At 35.3% G+C, this 20,226-nt stretch overlaps 2 protein-coding genes across 7 annotated transcripts in view; one reads left to right on the top strand and one right to left on the bottom strand.

Annotated features, from left to right (window-relative positions):
* The window catches only part of LOC134273382 (E3 ubiquitin-protein ligase HUWE1-like), a 78,353-nt gene that overhangs the window by 27,211 nt on the left and 30,916 nt on the right, over positions 1-20,226 (top strand). For all 5 annotated transcript variants that reach the window (XM_062755579.1, XM_062755577.1, XM_062755576.1 and 2 more), the window contains exons 38-57: positions 21-108; positions 373-488; positions 786-837; positions 1,007-1,127; positions 1,330-1,435; positions 1,601-1,841; positions 2,130-2,319; positions 2,506-2,652; positions 2,855-2,982; positions 3,146-3,343; positions 3,692-4,247; positions 4,486-4,628; positions 4,767-4,866; positions 4,951-5,031; positions 6,058-6,209; positions 8,188-8,302; positions 8,614-8,724; positions 9,080-9,284; positions 9,645-9,798; positions 10,095-10,218. In XM_062755579.1, the coding sequence (XP_062611563.1) occupies positions 21-108; positions 373-488; positions 786-837; positions 1,007-1,127; positions 1,330-1,435; positions 1,601-1,841; positions 2,130-2,319; positions 2,506-2,652; positions 2,855-2,982; positions 3,146-3,343; positions 3,692-4,247; positions 4,486-4,628; positions 4,767-4,866; positions 4,951-5,031; positions 6,058-6,209; positions 8,188-8,302; positions 8,614-8,724; positions 9,080-9,284; positions 9,645-9,798; positions 10,095-10,218 (3,128 nt within the window). The remainder of the gene's footprint in view (positions 1-20; positions 109-372; positions 489-785; positions 838-1,006; positions 1,128-1,329; positions 1,436-1,600; positions 1,842-2,129; positions 2,320-2,505; positions 2,653-2,854; positions 2,983-3,145; positions 3,344-3,691; positions 4,248-4,485; positions 4,629-4,766; positions 4,867-4,950; positions 5,032-6,057; positions 6,210-8,187; positions 8,303-8,613; positions 8,725-9,079; positions 9,285-9,644; positions 9,799-10,094; positions 10,219-20,226) is intronic.
* LOC134273383 (uncharacterized) lies at positions 12,863-19,607 on the bottom strand. 2 transcript variants are annotated; one of them, XM_062755581.1, is made up of 2 exons: positions 19,455-19,607; positions 12,863-13,283 (listed from the first exon to the last, which is right to left on the bottom strand). In XM_062755581.1, exons 1-2 carry the CDS (start codon positions 19,573-19,575, stop codon positions 12,940-12,942), a joined length of 465 nt encoding a protein of 154 aa, XP_062611565.1. In that variant the 5' UTR covers positions 19,576-19,607; the 3' UTR covers positions 12,863-12,939. The 2 variants fall into 2 exon arrangements, with proteins under 2 accessions (XP_062611565.1, XP_062611566.1); XM_062755582.1 differs by having other exon boundaries at positions 19,458-19,607.

Genomic DNA, 20,226 nt, shown 5'->3' with positions numbered 1-20,226 from the left:
TGACTATGTTTTCTGAATAGGTGGTTATCTCCCTTACTGCTTTTGTTGGATTTGTATGAGAAGGTATCTGTGATATCAAAACGAAAAGCTGAAGCCAACAAATTACTGGTATGTGTCCTGATAATGTATCAGAATTTCAGAAATTAAAGAATTTTGAATGGTACGTTCAGTTACAGAGAAATAGCTATTCCATGCTCTGTGAAGTCCTGATATTTTGCTAAGTAGGTACATTATTGATAAATGTAAAAGAAAAATTATACTATGAGATATGTTTCTTCCTAGCGAACAAGTATCCCTTAGATTGTATTAGACAGGTATTGTCAACAAATAGAATGGTATTTTGTTGATTTAGAGTTCTGATTGTATTTTTAGTGTCATAGCCACACATGGAAATGGTTTGACGACAGTAGCGGTAGATGGTGTAAATACTCAGCGGTGAACAATAAAACCATTGATGATGCTTATCAGGCCGGGGAGACTAGTATCAGGTATAGGCCACGAAATGCTCACATAGTAATGTACTGTAGTGATACACCAGTGGTCAAGTTCTAACGTTTCCTGATGAATGCATAAAGACAAGCATATGTCAGAATAGACAAAACTGCCTGTTGATACTGCGTATCTGATATTTTCTGTCAAACTGATCACTGCATCATATAATTCTTAGTTTGAAAATTAAATTTTATTATATCGTGACTTCTGGAAAGTACATCGGAAGTGTTTGATATTGTAAGTAGACTATGGAGTCATTTCATGATTATAGAAAACTCTGAAATATTTAACAGGTTTCAGGCAGGAAGAAGAAGGTATACTGTCAACTTCAATTCCATGGTGCAGGTAGGCTAATGCTTAAATGTCATTTTATTAATGTACCTGTACAAAGTACACAAAGATCAGCTTTTGTGATAAGATTTATCTTTTCTAATGAAAATTATACATGTATACTGTTAACCTCTAAGTGAAAAGTTGATCTATCTGTTTATTCTTATATGTTTACAATGTGCAGATTAATGAAGAGACAGGAAATCGTCGTCCTATCATGTTGGCCTTCCCTTCTCCAGAGGAACTTTCAGATAATGGTTCTAAAGAGGAATCTAAGGACCTTCCTGCCGAGTTGGCACAGTCAGGTAAAGTTCAGATAAAGTTGCACAAATACATGTAGATTACTAGAAAGGAAAGACATTCGAGCTGAAGTGGTATAGTACAGAAATTACAAACACATCAGCTTACAATGACCTGAAAGAAAAAGATTCTGGAACTTATATATGTTTCTTATTGCAAAGTAGTGTGAAAAATAATAAATTGTTTTTGTCTTTTATTTACATGTAGCTGTAAGTAAAATGGAAACGGAAAGTCCCCTAAAGGCTGAAGAGAAGATGAAAGAGTCTGTGATAGTATCAGGAATAAATTCTGATCAAATTACCCAAATTATTAGGTAAGGAAGATAAAAGGTATTCATGGAAGAAAAGCATTTAATTTCATATGTAGTGTGTTGAGAGCATTCAGTCCAAGTGGTTGAAATTTCATAATTTCTTCACAAGGATAAACATGGAGACTTTTTCCCTAGTAGTTTGATGAAAATTCTTTTTTTGTATTTCAGGTGTATAGTGTCTTTAATGAACATTCCGGTTGAGGCTGATTGTTTACATGCTGCTTTGCGGCTGATTTTACGGTTAACAAGAAATCACCAGAACGCTGTATTGTTTGCGGAACTTGGTGGACCTCGCATTTTATTGACTCTGACCCAGAGTTCCTCTTTCCCTGGATTTATCTCCCTTGCGTCCCTAATTTTCCGACATATCATTGAAGAGCCTGCATCATTACGATACTGTATGGAAAAGGTGAGGCATAGATGTTCTTAAAGTGGTTATCACGTAGGTGTAAATGGACGGTACAGGCCCTAAAAATACTCAAGACTTTGATTACAAGTTGGTATAAATATGTAATGATTACAAGTTAATATAAATATTTAATTATATAAACTCATATACTTTGGAATATCAGAAGTTGGAGAGATGCTAATGTTTATTTGCATTAGCAATGTTGTTTTACATCCATTTCACCCTTGTTTTTTTTTGTGTCTGAAAGATACATGTTATTACATTATTTTTTTCTGTACTTGTGACCAGGTTGTAAAAAAGGCCACCGGAGGAACGGGCTCCAGTTCCAATGGGGTCAAACCGGGCAGTATGGGCTCCAAAGAGGTGAATTATGTGTTTCGAGTGCTGGGACCTGCAGCGTGCCGAGACCCCGAACTGTTCTCTGATGTCATTAAAACAACGTGTAGATTTGCCATTCCACCAGCCTCAAGTAGAAGAGGTACTTATTCCTGTATTTAAGATTTATATCCCATGTTATGTCTTCGCTGGTTGAATGGAGTTGGAAGGGGTTTCCCTTGAGATGTTTGTTTAAAGATCTACATATATTGATCAGCAAGTTGTTAACTATTGCTCACTCTCGTTAATATAAAAAAATTGAATTTTACAAAAGAATTATTTTGTTCAGATGAAGATGCTCGCTACAATGGTCCACAGATTTTAAAGAGTGTGTCCACCACCAAATGTGTGTCCCTGACAGTAGAATCTCCAATCAAAGAGGTCCTACAGGACCTACTGAACTGTCTGATAGCAGAGTACAACAACCAGGAGGACGGTAAGGCATTTAAATATCGGAATGTTGGCATCTCAAACTCAAGGCCAATTATCAGTTGATTATTTTTAATTCATCTCAAATGCCAAATTATTGAAAAAAGTTGCTTTGAATGCAGCCAGTAATATCTTTCACATGTAATAATGGCATTGCTTTCTGATGGTCCATAATAACTGCACTTTCATGACTATGTTTATCCTCTTAGGTGTATCTGGAGGGTTCGAGGTGCAGCCCCCCATTACGTTGGCTGAAGCCATCGCCAGTGAGATGAGGCCCCCCGCCATTCCCAGACAGGGCAGCTCAGCTGATATTGTAAACGAGGAGGAACAAACGGTATGATAGAACCTTATGTATTGATCAAGTTGAATTTCACTAGAGTAATAACTGATATACTGAGATGATGTTGAAACATTATTCATAAGTACATGTAAGAAGAGAGATAGGTAAAAATTACATATGAATACAACCTTTATCTAAAAAATGACTGACTTTTAAGGGAGAGTCCGAGAGCACTAAAGATCAAACCAAAGACAAGGAGGTCAAGGTCAGTGAGGACCAGCAGAAGAAGCGACCTTTGATGCCTAAGTCCAGTGTTCTGAGACTGCTGTCCGAGGTGGTCAAGTCCTACAGTAGCTGTACACAGCTGATTACCCAGTACACTTACCAGGCAGCACAAACCCCTCTCGTTCATGAGGTCAGTCTCCTTTTAACTCTGTGTTCTGTGTACCATTTAAGTTTTCCATCAGCTGAGTTACTTTGAAAACTTTTGAATGAAATGAAATTGTTATTCAGTAAAACATGGTTATAGCAAACACTCTTAAAATGAATTCATGCTTACAACGAAGTGATTTTCATTCCATGTGACTTAGAAATATTTATGATAAACTTAATGGATAGAATAAATTACACTTATAACTAAGCAAAATCATCCCTCCCTTGCACTTCGTTATAAGTGTGTTCTACTGTACCCAGTAGAGTGCATGCTTTCAGTAATTGAATCATCATGAAACAATTTTAGATTAATAATTTGTTACTCTTACAGGAGTGTACAGTCTTGGCATTTGTTCTGGATAACCTTCTACCTCAGTGCCAGATATTTGGGGATCGCGATTGCCCGGCTCTCTCACGAGTCTTCATTGCTAGCATAGCCTCCTGTAACCATAGCCCTGATGCCCAGATGAGCCTCGTAACAGAAATCAAGGGGGCCCTCCAGCGAGCTCTACTCCTGCCAGAGAGTGCCCTGAAACACACCAAAATCCGAGCCCTGACCAATCTTATCAGTATTATCATTGACTCGTGTCCTAGTCCAGGGGGGCCAGTCCCTAATCAGATGTTCAAAGGCCAACAAACAGTGATGAACAATATTGTGAAATCTCTCCTGAAGAAAGGTTTAGTGACGGATCTGGCTCGTCTGCCACACAGTCTCGACTTGTCCAGTCCGTACATGGCAAACACGATTAACGCGGCCCTCAAGCCACTGGAGACTCTGTCTAGAAGCGTCAACCAACCAGCTCAGAGTGTGGTGTCAAAGGTCAAAAAGTCTGAGACAGAGACTTCGTTACAACAGACCACCGAGTCTCATGAAGGAAACACAACAGGTAAGGACTGTGTGTGCTCATGTTGTCGAGTTTGATAAATATATGGGAGCATTTATTGTCATTTGAGGATGAAGCCTCATTTAGTATCAAAGTATTTATAAAGTAAAAACAGATTTGGTGGTGAACAAAGTACTGTATTACGTGGATTAGATTTTGATACAAAATCAGTATTGATAGTTCTCACTCTGTCATTACTATGTTGTTTTTTGTTATACTGACCTGTGATAATGTTTAACAGTGCCAGCTCCTACTGCTACTCCTGCTGAACCGTCCCATGTAGGGGAGATAACAATAGAAGACATCTCCGATCACACAGACACGGGAACTATGGAGGAGACGGAACCAATAAGTGCTGTCGAGCCGGAGAATGATGGAGAAAGGGTGAGATTTAAATCGTAGTTTTATCATACGAAGTTGCTGTTTTTGCATATTGCTTGAAAAATATTATGATTTTGATTTTAAAGACAAAAAAATGGATTGTTAATATTTAGGTGTTGTTTTTTATTTTTTCAATGACAGGGTGAGTCTGAGTTGGACAATGTATTGGATGTGTTACTGAACAGAGATGGAAATATGAACCCAAGTAACGAAGTCATAGGAGACATTGTTATGGATTCAGGTGTGTAGCTTGTACTTTCAAGATTTAATTTTACTTACAGAATTTCCTACAAGACATTGATTTTTTATTTGTTTATTGTTGTAGAAGACTTGACCTTGCACGACTCCCAGATGGTCAGTCAGGAGATCTCCATTGATGATGAGGACGCAGAAGAGAATGTTCACGGTAAGAATCAAATCTGTATTGTGGTGTTTATCATTTATACTGCTAGGTATCACAGTAAAACTTGTTTAGTACGAACACGGATATAGCGAATTCACGGAAATAGCAAAGTTTTTCTGGGTCCCCGGCAACTTCTTAACAAATCTTTGTAAAATTTTATGGTTATAACGAACTCTGATATAACAAATTTACAGAAATAGCGAACTGATTTTGAGTCCCGTTGAGGTTAAATATAATAAAATTTACATCTTTTAGAACGAACTTTCAAAGATTATAAAAAATTGATAAATTGAACTGACTTTATTTCCTTTTAGCATTTGTATATAAAATACAATTCATAATAAAACCTAAGTTATTGAAGGTATGTTTTGTAATTCTGTAGAAGTACTTTTTTTCCGCGTGCTATTAATTTACGCGATGTACGCGGTCTCGAATTTTCCGCGGAAATTTATCCAAACGTACTTGATATAAATGTAAGGCATATAGTGACAGTCTAGGAAATCCACATAATTTTCTACTCGCGGATTCAATAGAAATTGAGATTCCGCGGAATTATGACCCCGTGGAGAAAAGTATGTCTACAGTATTTGCTTCCCTAACATATTTGGTAGTAATACTTGAATGAAAAAATGCATATTGCGAATTCGCTATTATGGTTGTACGAATTCATTATACAGATATAATGAATTACGGTTATAGTGAATTAAATTCACAGGTCCCAAGGACTTCGCTATAACCGAGTTTTACTGTATTGACATGTAATACTGCCAAGAGAAAGTACGTGTCAGGGGCTAATGTAGATACCAAACTCTACACATCTTTACATTCATGACTGTGGACTTGGTGATACCATTCATAATATCATAATTCTGATCAACAAAATTAAATTTGATAACACTAGTAGTAGTCAGTAAAACCAGAATCATATGGGAGATACAATATCAGTACTCTAGCATTTAAGCAGTATATTTATGAAGATTTACCCAAGGAACTACGTATCTACTTGACTGTAAAAATGTTTGTATTAAGGTGATGAGAGCTGTATTCCCAATGAAGATGACAGTGCCTCTGATGTTGATGATGACGATGATGATGACGATGATGATGGTGATGATGGAGAGGGAGATGACGGTGATGATGAGGATGATGAAGATGACGAGGAAGAAGATGAAGACGATGAGGTAAAGTCTTGGTTTGGTTTCATCTATTATTAGTTCTTCTGAGCCAAAGGCTCAAAGAGCTAATGCTATGGCCATTTGTGCGGTGTGCGTTAACTTTTTAGAATATGGGCCATAACTCAAGAACGAACCTTGGCCAATCAGTGTCAAATTTGGCACAGGGTATCCTTGGTAAGGGCTACCATTTATACTAAAATAAGGGTTGGGACCCTGAATAAGGGGAGATAATCAGAAAACAAAACAAAAAGTACTGGTTGCTAAAAAATCTTCTTCTCCAGAACCACCAGGCAGATTTTCAAAAACTTACATACAAGGATCTTTGTTATAAGATAAAAAAATGTTCAAGGCATGACCCTGTAAAGGGCAACGTGGTCACTTTAAAGTTGACCTAAATTTAAATTAATAAAAACGTTTATGTTTTGCTTACTATAAGGACTAGGACCATCAAATCTTGTAAGTTGATGCATCTTAGGACTTCACATCCTGTAAAATAAAAAGTAGGTCACGATGACCTACTTTTTAAATTTTGCGGGCATTTGTTTTCAAATTGAATTAAAGGGTTATTTTCGACACTTTAAGGCCTATGATCATCAAACTTAGTCAGTTGATGCCTCTTGGGTCCTTGAACAACGTCAACTTAAAAGTAGGTCACTGGGACCTACTTTTTGAACTTTATGACTTATCCTTTTCAAAACATTTAATCCCATTATTTCAGGCACTGAGAGGGTTAGAATCATCAAATCTTGTAAGTTGCTTCATCATGGGACCCTAAAACATATTTAAGAAAAAGTAGGTCACTGTGACCTACTTTTAGAATTTTGCAGGCATTTGTTTTCAAATTGTTTAAAAGGCATATTTTGATTACCTTTAAACCTATGATCATCAAACTTGGTCAGGAGATGCATCTTGAGGAATGATGAAAAATGTCGAGTTGTAGGTGCGGTGACCTACTTTCGACATTTTATGGCTATATTTAAGTATCTTAGGTATTTATTGGCTTAGAATCATCAAACTTTGTGAGTTGATGCATCTTCAGTTTCGGAAAGTGACGACCAAAAATTAGGTCACAGTGACCTACTTTCGACATTTTATGGCTATATTTAAGTTTCCCGGTACTTATTTTTAAATCATCAAACTTTGTCAGTTGATGCATCTTGGGATTTATTCATCAGATAAACACAAGAAATAAAAGTAGGTCACAGTGACCTTTTTTTAACATTTTATGGCTATATTTAAGTATCTCTAGTAATTTTTGAGAATCATCATACTTTGTCAATTGATGCATCTTTGGTTTTATAGAATTTCGAACATAAAGTAGGTCATGGTGACCTACTTTTGAAGTATCTCAGGTATTTATTGGCTTAGAATTATCAAACTTGGTCAGCAGATGCATCTTGCAGGTAATCAAACAAAATGTCAACCAAAATGTAGGTCACAATGACCTACTTTCGACATTTTATGGCTATATTTAACACTCTGGTACTTATTAGTTAAGAATCATCATACTTGGTCAGTTGATGCATCTTGGGTTTTCTGAGAATGTTGACCAAAGAGTAGGTCACAGTGACCTACTTTTGAATATCTCAGGTATTTATTGGCTTAGAATTATCAAACTTTGTCACTTGATGCATTTTGTGATTTCCAAGAATGTAGACCAAAAAGGAATTCTAATTGGCTAAAAATCATCAAACTTTGTACGTTTTAAAACAGATTGTTTAATAGGATAAATAGGGTTAGAGGCTTCAAATACAAGTGATAGGTTGTACAATTTATCAGAAGAGCGATTCAAGGCCCTTGGGCCTCTTGTATAAATACAGCATGTAGTGGAGGGTAAACGTTGAAATTTATCACCTCAAGAAAATCTATATGATTTGTTAATTGACGTAGTGTCATAAAACCTAAGGTTTTATTGTAGGGTTTGATCTGTAAATTGATGCTTGGTTATAATTCTGTTGTAGTTGAGTCTAACTTTCTGTTGTAGGGTTCTGATATGGAGGCAGAGGATGAAGATGATTATCCAGACATTGATCCCACACTGAACCCCATGAGTGAATTTGATGACAACCTAATGCACATGGAGGAACTGTTCCCTACTGGTTTGTATTGAATTTAACTATTAAAAGAACAGTTTGTCCTATCTCATATCTATCTTTAAAGTAGTGTTGACTTTGTCATGCACATATGTTCAGAAGGATACATTAATTTTACAGTTTGTTAATAGGAAAAGATTAGATATAATTTATTTCTTTAAAGTATTAGTGGCTGTTTATAATCTAAGAAGTCATATACATGTATCAGGTAATGTACCATACAGCTCCATATTAGTCCATATGATATTATTGTTTCTTGGAAATTAACAAAAATGTCAGAGAATGAGTAAACTTTTGAATGTGTACAATTGTTGTAGGAGGGGGGAGGAGTCAGGGCCTGCTGTTTAATGATAACACTGGATTGAGGAACATTGGGCTCCAGATCCCCATCAGCTTACACGACAACGACAATGGCAATGACGACTCAGGTAGAGCAATTAACTTACCCTGTGTTCTCTGTGGTTTGTCAGCTGTTGTGTAAAGAATAGCTTCTGAATAGTCCTTAGCATTCAAAATCTGTGCTGGTTAATTCCTTGTTTAGAACAACTTAAACATGGATACATGTATAAAGAATATATATTATGCATTACAGTGTATTGATTCAGTATCTAGCATTCATTTTGCTACTCCTACATTTTGTGTAAATCTTTAAATTTTTCCTCTCTTTGGAGGTTAAAATTAAACAGTGTTCTGAATTGAAAGGAAAAAAAATATTAGAAATTTTTATTTGCCTCATTCACTTAATGTATAAAACATTTTGTATTGTACATTGTTATATTTTAGCGCCTGCCATTCCCCCAGCTCCTGTCAATGTGATGTCATCTCACCCCCTCCTGGTCAGACAGCCCGAGGGCCACACAGTGATGGGGGTACAGCGCCTCCACCGCGGGAGAGGGAGGAGGGAGGCGTCATGTAGGTACAACCCCACCACCCAGACTCTACACGTCAATCTACAGAGACAGCCCAACCCCCCAGTCATCTTACAGAGGTTAGTAAGGCTCTAAAACTTCTCTACATGTACATCTAGGTGTAAAAATAAGGCATAGAATCTCATCTTTTCAAGCTGTCTACAAATAAGGTGAAGAATCTTTGCTTTCTTTTATAAATTCAACATTTATTTGGAAATAATTATGCAAACTAATTTGCTTCTTTTCTGTAGGAAGACTTCATTTTATATATGATGGTCATTGTACAATGTCAAAGAGTACTTTTATTTCACACATCAGTCACATCAAAATATTGGGAATTTTTTTCTTGTGATGAATGAAGTTGTCTACGTCATGACATTGTACAAAATTTGGCTTACAGAACAAAATATTAGAATATTGATGTCAAGTGATTTTCATAGGTTACTGGGTCCAACCACCGCAGCAGATGTCCTTCAGTTGACCTCTACTTTGACCTCTGTGGCTGGCCCCACCCCCGGAAGATTAATGGTAGGAAATGATGACCTTCGCATCATATCTCGACCTGATGATGATTTTCTGGAGGAGATATTACATGTACGTTATTACTGTAGCGAACAAATGCTTAATGTTTAATTGGAGTATGTGTCTTGTATGTCAGTATGTCAAATTTAGTTCAGAGATGATCTTTTAGAAAATGTGGCTCAAATCTTAATTTCAACCTCCAGCATTGTGAAAATATTATTCTCTATGGTTGAAAAAATGTGTAACTCTGTTGTGAGAGAAATATGACAGCAGATTTTTACTATATATATAAATGTAACTGTACAATACCAGTATTGATGATATAAGATACTGAGCTTTATAAAAGGCCCTTGATTACTGTTTTATAGGACTCTTATGGAGATGGGGGACAAGGCGGTTCTGGGGTCTTGACGTACATCCCCTCAACACTGACCAGATGGACAGAAGAGGCCAAGGTCCTGGACGGCGACAGTATCCATGACTGTGTGACTGGTAGGTTACTAGACTAGAGGTTCCACTGTATGAATGCCAAGTACAACTCTGTTCGATAGTAAAATTTTGTTTGTCGTACAGTAAGGCATGACTGTCAAGCACAAATCCAGGTTTACTTGTGCAGTATGTATGGATTTACATAATTGAGGAAAAGGATGATGTGACATTTGGCCTCCAGTAACTGACAAAAAGTAAAAGTCCAAATTTTACTATAATTTTTTGCATGCAGCTAATCACTGATATGCGTACCCTAATGAAATACTATTCTTACCAAAAACGTAGAAACGTAATTTGGAAGATACAGATCTTTACTTTGGGTAGGGGTGCCATTTTTACATCCAATTTTGGTCCCGCCCCACTCTTTGAAGCCCTAAAAGCTGAACACGACTCGTAAATATGCATATGCCATTTTATATATCATTAAACAACAAATACATCAACACTAGGGTATACTGGTCGCATTCATTACATCTGGCTTTATTGTCAGGGTATTGACGTTGAATGGCAGCATGTGTTAGTGCTGATTATCTTACAGTATGTTTCTTTACTGCGCTGACCTGTGAAACTTTTGTAAGTTCTTTGGTATTTTACTTTCCTGCACTAGAAGAAGCAGCTATTTTTGACGCTAATGAGTATTGTATAGCATATGTCATGCACACCAGTGACAATTTATTGCACATTTTATTAACGGTGACAAAGTGATTGGCTCTATTTATAGCAGTGTTTGAAATAACCATGTGACCGACCACCCGAGGCGCACAAATTTTGTCAGGTGCGAACAGATTTGCATGTATTGACGCCTGGCTGGACGTGTAAAATTTTTCGATAAATTAAAATTGAGATATTTGATAAACCTCTCTCAAACCAACTAAAAATATTACTGACTTCAAAGAGTTACAAGCAGTAATATCGCGAGTATACCTTGCAGTTATCTAACTTATTACTGCTCTTTAACGTGGGAGTCAAGAAAGCCCTAAATCTCGTGAGATCACGTGGGCACATGGTATTGTTTACAGTAGTGACAATCAAAGCATTCGAACAATTTTATGCCGAAAGTTCAATAAATTGCCAAGAACTGAACTCCAAATAGTAGATTGTCAAAAATTGAAAGTTACGAAAAATTAATCAGCTTCACAATGGGACGATTTTCAATATATATTTAATGAGAAGATCCCACTTAGTTTAAACATATCGTTAAAAATGTAAAAGTTTAAGATTAGCTCCTCTAAAAAATAATTAGGCTGGTTCAGCGAATATTTAGTAATTAACGTATTCCACCAGGATTTTTTTACTTTTCTGCATGTCCCTATAAATTCTACAATGATCGATCAGTCAGCGAAAGAGTTGTTAAGTAATCCAATGTATAGTGAGCTGGCCCCATTCACATTACTGTTAAAATGAACTTTTAAAAGACTATAGATCGATTTTTCAGGCTAGTACATTTTTAACAGGCTAGTACATTTTTGACAGGACTGACAACTTCCACTGGCAAACAGCCCTGCATGTCTAGCTAATTTTACAGCGAGTTTCAAACACTGTTTATAGGGGCCTGAAGATATAGCGAGAGCTTAAACAATCATGGCGAACAAATTCTTTTTAAGAATCGTATTAAGCTTTAAAATATAGGAGATTAAGTAGGTACATTTTTCTCCTTTGGATTGTCACTATTTTATTGAAATCTATCTCTATGTGAAAGGAGAAAAATGTATCTAACTGGGGCGCACATGTTGTTTTTAATAAAAAAATGTAAAGTCTAACTGGCCTCTCCCATTATAAATAGATTTACAAAACTTTTTTTCTGACGTAAGAATAAATTCATATGCTAATCGATACCTGCTTTCCCTGGAAATTTGTGAAGCAGTATGCTTGGTGTATCATTTTTACCGATATTTAAAATGAATTAAATTAATGTTGAGAGATGTATGAACAAAATTCAATACATGTATTTTGGGGGAAAAAATCAATAGTCTCTCAGAAAAACTTGCTTCTGACAATTTGAATATAAATGTCACAACAAAAATCGTTCAAATCAAAGTATATTTAATAGACAATTAAGACAAGGTATTCCAAGCACTGATTTATGGTTGAGGATTTCAAATTATGGACAAAAACCATTTAAATGAATGATAGCTTCTGATGAAATAATTTTCCTATTGTGTTATACCAATCATGCTCTTGAAGTCAGTTATAGATAAATAATGGATAAAATTATACCTCTACTTGCAACTTAACTGTACAATGTGAACTAATTCTTTATTTTAGACTTTCATTGTAATGGAACCCTAACTTGAAGAATTATCTACAAAATATAAAGCTATTAGTGGGCAAGGAATCTGTCTCAGTTTTCTTTTGTGGGGGTAAATTTCCCAGTTTTCTGATTTTTGGTAGAGCCCTCAGTTTTCTGTTTTGGAGTAAAGCTCCCAGTTTTCTGCTTTGGGATAAAGCTCTGTTGATCATGGCGTATTGGCCACTCCCTTCATCCCTTAGATAGAAAACTGGACCTTAGCAAAAATGTACAGTTTTGACAAATAGATTCAAAATTTGCTTTATTTTGCTAAAATCGGGGCTCATGTGTATTTGTGATATGATGTAATGAATACCAACAGAGACTATTGATCAACAGAATAAACACAGGAACAAGGAAAATAGAGGAGTTTCATTTATTTATAGAAATAAAGATTGAGGCAAAAGATTTTCAGTTTACATAGTAACTGTGAACATTCAGATTGCTAATGATCTGGGAATACATCTGCCATTCCTTTCGAAACAGAGGCGTTCACTATTACAGTTAGCAGCAGAAACAGCACTGCAGTAGTCAATCTCTGATCTCAAATCTCTAATTTTTGCAGCCTGTGCTTTTGCTATTGCATCTATCTTGATCTGATTTGCTTCTTCTAGGGCCTTTGGTCTAACCTGTTGAAGGTCGCACTTGCCAATTTCTTTTTTCATTCTCTGTGGACAAACCCGTCTCGTATAGTCATCACGAGCTGACTTTTTTGCTTCTGATCTTGATGTGTCAAACTCTTCCTCATAGCCCTGCTTAAAGGCTCGGTCACGAATGATAGCTGCCAAAGAACATGAGAGTTAAGTTAAATAATAGGGAATCATTTGTTAGGAATTCCTCACAATAAGGAATGATTTGTATGTGACCCATGACTACATATATTACAATATACAAATTAGATAAACACACGGGGCAGAGTAACATACTGTTTCACAGTCTGATTTTACGTAATCACTATGAGTTCAAATAGGAAAAGGGAACCAACGTCTGTCAGAATTTACACAGGTTAGTCTAAAAAATACTTCTTTCTGTTAGAAAATACCTTATAACCAATATAAAATTACAAATTGAATCATACTAGAATAATATTTTGTTAATAAAAATGTATTATCCCTCTTTTATGTATCATTTTAGTTGGGTTTTCTAACTCGATATCCCATGAATGTCCACTTCAACAAGTCAAAATTAGCTCAACCCACTAGTTATGAAGTCTTTCTGAAGCTGGAAAATGGAAACTATATATTCAGACTTCATGAAAACTGTCTTTCTCTTTTGATATTTGCAATTTAAACATACCATATCTCTGATTTAAAGAATTAGGGTGTTTTTTTTCCTGGTACACATTGAGGTCGGAGTTGTTGGATTTTACCTAGTACATTTTCCAGATGAATGATTAGGTTTAAGTTTTTGGTGCAGGTCAATCACCAAGAAAAAACTATAAGGCCTAACTAAACTTGCTTAGATGGATTGCATCAAGGGATGAATACTCTTAAACTTGCTTCAGATTCTGGATTTGAAATAAGCTTTCTTCATTAGCAACTAGTTTGAAGTTTTTGGATAGGTTTATTCCCAAGTTAGTACAAGCCCTATTTAATACATTGAAATACATGTATTGCATAAATGTTGCATCTCAGGATGTACACTACTAGATTATTAGTTTTTAGCTCTACTGGTCAGAGACCAGAAGAGCTTATGCGATAGTAATGCGTCCGGCGTCCGTCCGTCTGTCCGTCTGTCTGTCCGTCTGTCTGTAAGCTACTCCTCCTACAGTTTTGGTCTAATTTCAATATAACACACAAGTTTGTTAATTCTGTGTATCGGTTTTTGAGGTGTTGCCGTGGTTATGAAATTTCTGTGAATTCTTTCAAAATGCTACTCCTCGTACAGTTTTGGTCTGACCTTGGCACACAAGTAGACTACACTAAGATACATAATTCTGTGTATCGGTTTTTGATACGGTGTTGCCGTGGTTATGTAAAATTGTTTCAAAATGCTACTCCTCCTAGGTTTTGGTCTGATTTCAATATAACTTGGCACACAAGTAGACTACACTAAGATACATAATTCTGTGTATCGTTTTTATGAATGGTGTTGCCGTGGTTACTAAAAATAGAAATTTCTGTGAAATTCTTTCAAAATGCTACTCCTCCTACAGTTTTGGTCTTTTCAATATAACTTGGCACACAAGTAGTTTTTAATTCTGTGTATCGCTGAATGGTGTTGCCATGGTTACTAAAAATAGAAATTTCTGTAAAATTGTTTCAAAATGCTACTCCTCCTACAGTTTTGGTCTGATTTCAGTATAACTTGGCACACAAGTAGACTACACTAAGATACATAACTTTGTGCATCGGTTTTTGATTTCGATGAACGGTGTTGCCGTGGTTACTAAAAATAGAAATTTCTGTGAAATTCTTTCAAAATGCTACTCCTCGTACAGTTTTGGTCTGATTTCAGTATAACTTGGCACACAAGTAGACTACACTAAGATACATAATTCTGTGTATCGGTTTTTGATTTCGATGAATGGTGTTGCCGTGGTTACTAAAAATAGAAATTTCTGTGAAATTCTTTCAAAATGCTACTCCTCCTACAATTTTGGTCTGATTTCAGTATAACTTGGCACACAAGTAGACTACACTAAGATACATAATTCTGTGTATCGTTTTTGTACTATGGATATTGCGGTATTAACCAACATTTGCCCCCCAAAAACAAACTTTGTGGAGTTATTTAATTAAGTCCTTAAACAAGTATATGCGACAAAGCACTGAATAATTTCATAAGTAATGACGTCATATGTACGTAATGACGTCACAAATATGACGTAAATTTCAGTTTTTTATCAATTTTGCACAAAAATGTACATATTTCGTCGATATTTTAAATAAAAGTCACCGAGCGCATGTGTGTTCAGGATTAATATTTTGATATAATGTGTAGAATGATAATATCAATGAAATATGTCAATATTGTTCCTGAACACACATGCGCTCTATAAATTCTAAAGCTTAAATTGTTGAAATTTTGTCCATGAAAAAGGATATAAAATCGTTTGACATCAGAAATTGTGAATACACTGCTCTGGAACTGTAATATTTTCTGTTAACATATTTCTCGTACAATTTATTGAATTCAGATTTCTTTTCAAAATTTGACTTTTGTGGGGGCAATTTTACCGCATTTAGTTCTTTCTGTGAAATTCTTTCAAAATGCTACTCCTCCTACAGTTTTGGTCTGATTTCAGTATAACTTGGCACACAAGTAGACTACACTAAGATACATAATTCTGTGTATCGGTTTTTGATTTCGATGAATGGTGTTGCGGTGGTTACTAAAAATAGAAATTTCTGTGAAATTCTTTCAAAATGCTACTCCTCCTACAATTTTGGTCTGATTTCAGTATAACTTGGCACACAAGTAGACTACACTAAGATACATAATTCTGTGTATCGGTTTTTGATTTCGATGAACGGTGTTGCCCAGGTTACTATAAATAGAAATTTCTGTGAAATTCTTTCAAAATGCTTCTCCTCCTACAGTTTTGATCTGATTTCAGTATAAGTTGGCAAACAAGTAGAATACACTAAGATACATAATTCTGTGTAACGGTTTTTGATTTCGATGAACGGTGTTGCTGTGGTTGCTAAAAATAGAAATTTCTGTGAAATTCTTTCAAAATGCTACTCCTCCTACAGTTTTGGTCTGATTTCAGTATAACTTGGCAAACAAGTAGAATACACCAAGATACATAATTCTGTATATCGGTTTTTGATATGATGAATGATGTTGTCGTGGTTACTAAAAATAGAAATATCTGTAAAATTATTTCAAAATGCTACTCCTCCTATAGTTTTGGTCTGATTTCAATATAACTTGGCACACAAGTAGACTACACTAAGATACATAATTCTGTTTATCGAATTTTAATTTTGATGAACAGTGTTGCCGTGGTTACTAAAAATAGAAATGTCTGTAAAATTGTTTCAAAATGCTACTCCTCCTACAGTTTTGGTCTGATTTCAGTATAACTTGGCACACAAGTAGACTACACTAAGAACATAAAGAGACTTTATCAACGATCATTATTCTATTTAATGCTGTTTATAAAGTTTCAAATTGCTTAAGTACTTTCTCTTCCTTTGCTATAAGTTCAAACCAGTAGAGCTTCAGTCTCGACAGAGACTTCTGGTTATTTGGGACTTTGCTTCACTTAAGGACAACATTTGTTGAGGTGAGGTATGTAATCTCTGAATACCTTTGCATACATGTTAACTCCAACGATTTAGGCGGGAGTCTACCGCTTTTTTACTCCATCTCCAGTCTAGCGTTTTTATTTGTGAATCTACTGCTTTTCTACAAAATGTTTTTTTGGTTCGCTTGGGTATCCATTTTGAAGCCACTCATCATAAAATCTCATTAGATATCGTGTGATTTGACCCAGAAGCATAAAAACTCTTTTTAGTACCGATGTGTACATGGATTTCAAGCAAGTATTTGACAACGACAACAGCATAAGATTACCAGTGATTACATTTGTTACAAAAAATTTCGTCAACATTTCGGCCATGAAAAAGGATAAATAGCATTAATACAAATCTGCTGAAAACGTTTGACATCATCTATAAGCACAGGATCTCACAATTTTGTTAATAAAGTCAACAGAAATTTCTCAACATCGCATCTCTTCTTTTGTTTTCGACCTGACATCACGAGAAATCTGATTTATATAACGAAGATAGGGACAAGTTTTAAATCTAAATTAATCTTTGTCATCAAAAAAACATAAAATTGTTCTAGGCTATATCAGAAACTTCTCTAATTGGCGCAAAAAAAAAAGGTACACCAAAACACAAAATATTGCTTAATCGCAAAAAAAACCAAAACACATTTGCAAATGAAAGTGAAACTGAATGACTATTTTAGTAGTTCGCGCCAAATGCATTCGTAAACTGGTTAGGGTTTTTACAAAAATGTACCAACTTGAGTGCAGAGTATCTTGTCATGTATTTTCGACAAAAAACATCATTTTGGTTTCAAAAATAGATATTTCATTTAAACATTAGTAAGCTGCACCTAGAAACATACCCACGCTTCGGCATGTTCAGTCTCGCGCTGTATTGGTAAGCAAAGTTGTCCATGTGATCGAGGAAATTCGGGACTATGTGACTAGCGACTGTCACTCAGAAAGACAGATAACCGCAATATCAACACTCAAAAGATAGTAATAGCAAAGCTTATGTACTTTAATAAATAGCCTACATAGCCATGTTTGTTCTGTTTAACTGTCTATTCAAAACTAGAGTTAAATTGATGACAAAATACTGGAAAAGCAAACTTTGAGGATTTTTTTTAATGAATGTTGGTTTTCCAACTTTTCCCAAAATGACGATAATTTTCCCAATTTGAACGGCCCCGGCCCCAGTCCCAAAAAGTGGTGCGAGAGCACTGATCAGCAAAGATCACTCTTCAAAAGGCTAAAATAAGCAGCCAATCAAAGCAAAATGAGTGTAAAAAATATTTGAATTTGTACAATTTAAGTCAAACATAATTTAGGTTTTTCTGAAGTACGTGTCTTCTTCTAAGCAGTTGATATATTTAAGATTAATCAATTATTGTAGTTTTCATTTAAGGCCATACATGTATATTACATGAAATGTATCTTCAGAAATCGTAGCATAAAACAACGCACCTGCAATGCTACCGCTTTTGAGGTCTGAATCTCCCTATTTTTCATCACAATAGGTTAACATGTATGACCTTTGTATATATATAGTGATTACATATAATCGAGCAAAGTATGTTAATTTGCACCCTGTGGATCAACATTGATTTTATTTTAACAAAATTTTTAAGTAATGTCACATTCATATTTGTAAACAATTGTTTAAAAAAAAATTTGAAAATTATTAAAAGTTGTATACTGACACGCAAAAGAAACACAACAAGCAGTAATCTACAAATGTTTGATTTTTTTATCTTATGATTTTCAAAAGAGAATAAATTAAGGCTAAACTCACTTTTCAGAACATCAGAGATTTGAAAAAAATGTTAAATGTTAATCTGTTTACTTTATTAAGTAAAAATATAACTGTTAAAACACCCCCCTCCCAGCCTTTCAAGTAAAACGTGCAAGACTGCCCTAAACAACAATTGCAGCTTAATTTCTACGATACAATAGGTTCATCAATATCGAAATCTGAGCGAAGGAATAATTCTTTGGCATTTTTAAATGCCCGTTTTTCAGATCATTAGGTCGAATTTTCTCTAACTTATAGCAGTGTAGCCACCCTGGGACTTCCGGTACAAGGACTGTCCTTAATGCATATGATACGTAAGACTCTGTTTAGGCGTAATGTAGTGAAATTTTGCATCAGCAACTCTCCATCACCTTTACATTGAAATTATCCAGCTAGAGCAATGGAAATGCGTACATAAGCCCCTTTCAAGCAGCCTTAGCATTGTTACGGGAAACGAAAGGAGAGTTTATTTTCTGAAATATTGCTGCATTGCGTATGATGAACAGTAAAAACCCTTTAAACTCCATGAAATTTCCAAATGTTTTGTTAAACATGCAATTTTCGATTTCTGTTAAGCAGACTCAAACTTGACTTCCGGTTATGGAACTGAAATCGTTCAACCGTTAAATTACCGATTTTTACCAAATTGAAGATATTCATAATTTTAAGATACAAAATTCTTTACTTTACATAATTATTTCCCCCTAAAGTAGGGTGTTGCGTTTCTTTTGCGTGTCAGTATATATTTCAAATATAATTAATTTATCAATTTTTATTGTATGCAAAGCAAAGATATTTAAAAAGGAAGAAAAAAAAAAACAATGACACAAGTTTGTATGTAGGTTTTCTGTTGAGAGTATTAGTGTTTTATCACAGAATCTAGTATTTTAAGTCTTAAAGAGGTTGGGAAATAAATGGAATAAATAAATTACTACTGGCTCTTCGGTTAGCTGTTGCACAGGTTGGAAAGAAGGAAGCTGCATAATTTGTTTGGCTACAGACAATGAAGGATAGAAACCAAACTCCAGTTATAATCCAGGGTGTAGGACTCATACTGCGATCTGTTAAAAAAAATCAGCACAATAATCAAGGGGAAACAGCACAATAATCAAGGGGAAAACAGCACAATAATCAAGGGGGAAATAGCACTATAATCAAGGAAAAACAGCACAATTATCAAAGGGAAACAACACTATATTCAAGGAGGAAACAGCACAATAATAAATAGGGAATAATCAAGGGGAACATAACACAATTATAGATAGGGAAAGCACAATAATCAGAAGGACACAGCACAGTAATCATGGAAGGAGGAAACAGCACAATAGTCAAGGAGGATAACACATATTAATTATAGGAAAACAGCACAATAATCAAGGGGGAAACAGCACAATAATCAAAGGGGAAACAGCACACTAAGCAAGGGGGAAACAGCACATTGTAAATCAGGAAGGGAGAAAGAGCACAATATTCAATGGATACATAGCATAATTATAAATAGGAAAAGCACAATAATCAGTAAGGGCACAGCACAGTAATGGAGTATGGGAGAAATAGCAGAATAATTAATAGGGAAACAGCAGAATAATCAAGGAAAGACAGCACAATAATCCATGGGGAAAGCACAGTTCTCAAAGTGGAAATAGCACAATCATCAAAGAGGAGAGAACACATTGTTCATTTTGTTTCATTGAGATTTTTTTA

This window comes from Saccostrea cucullata, unplaced genomic scaffold (genome assembly GCF_032062105.1).
Source record: "Saccostrea cucullata isolate Sc308-1 unplaced genomic scaffold, CSIRO_AGI_Scuc_v1 ctg195, whole genome shotgun sequence".
Classification (NCBI taxonomy): Eukaryota; Metazoa; Mollusca; class Bivalvia; order Ostreida; family Ostreidae; genus Saccostrea; species Saccostrea cuccullata.
Note: the sequence above shows the minus strand (reverse complement) of the source record. Positions and strands in the feature narration are given on the sequence as shown.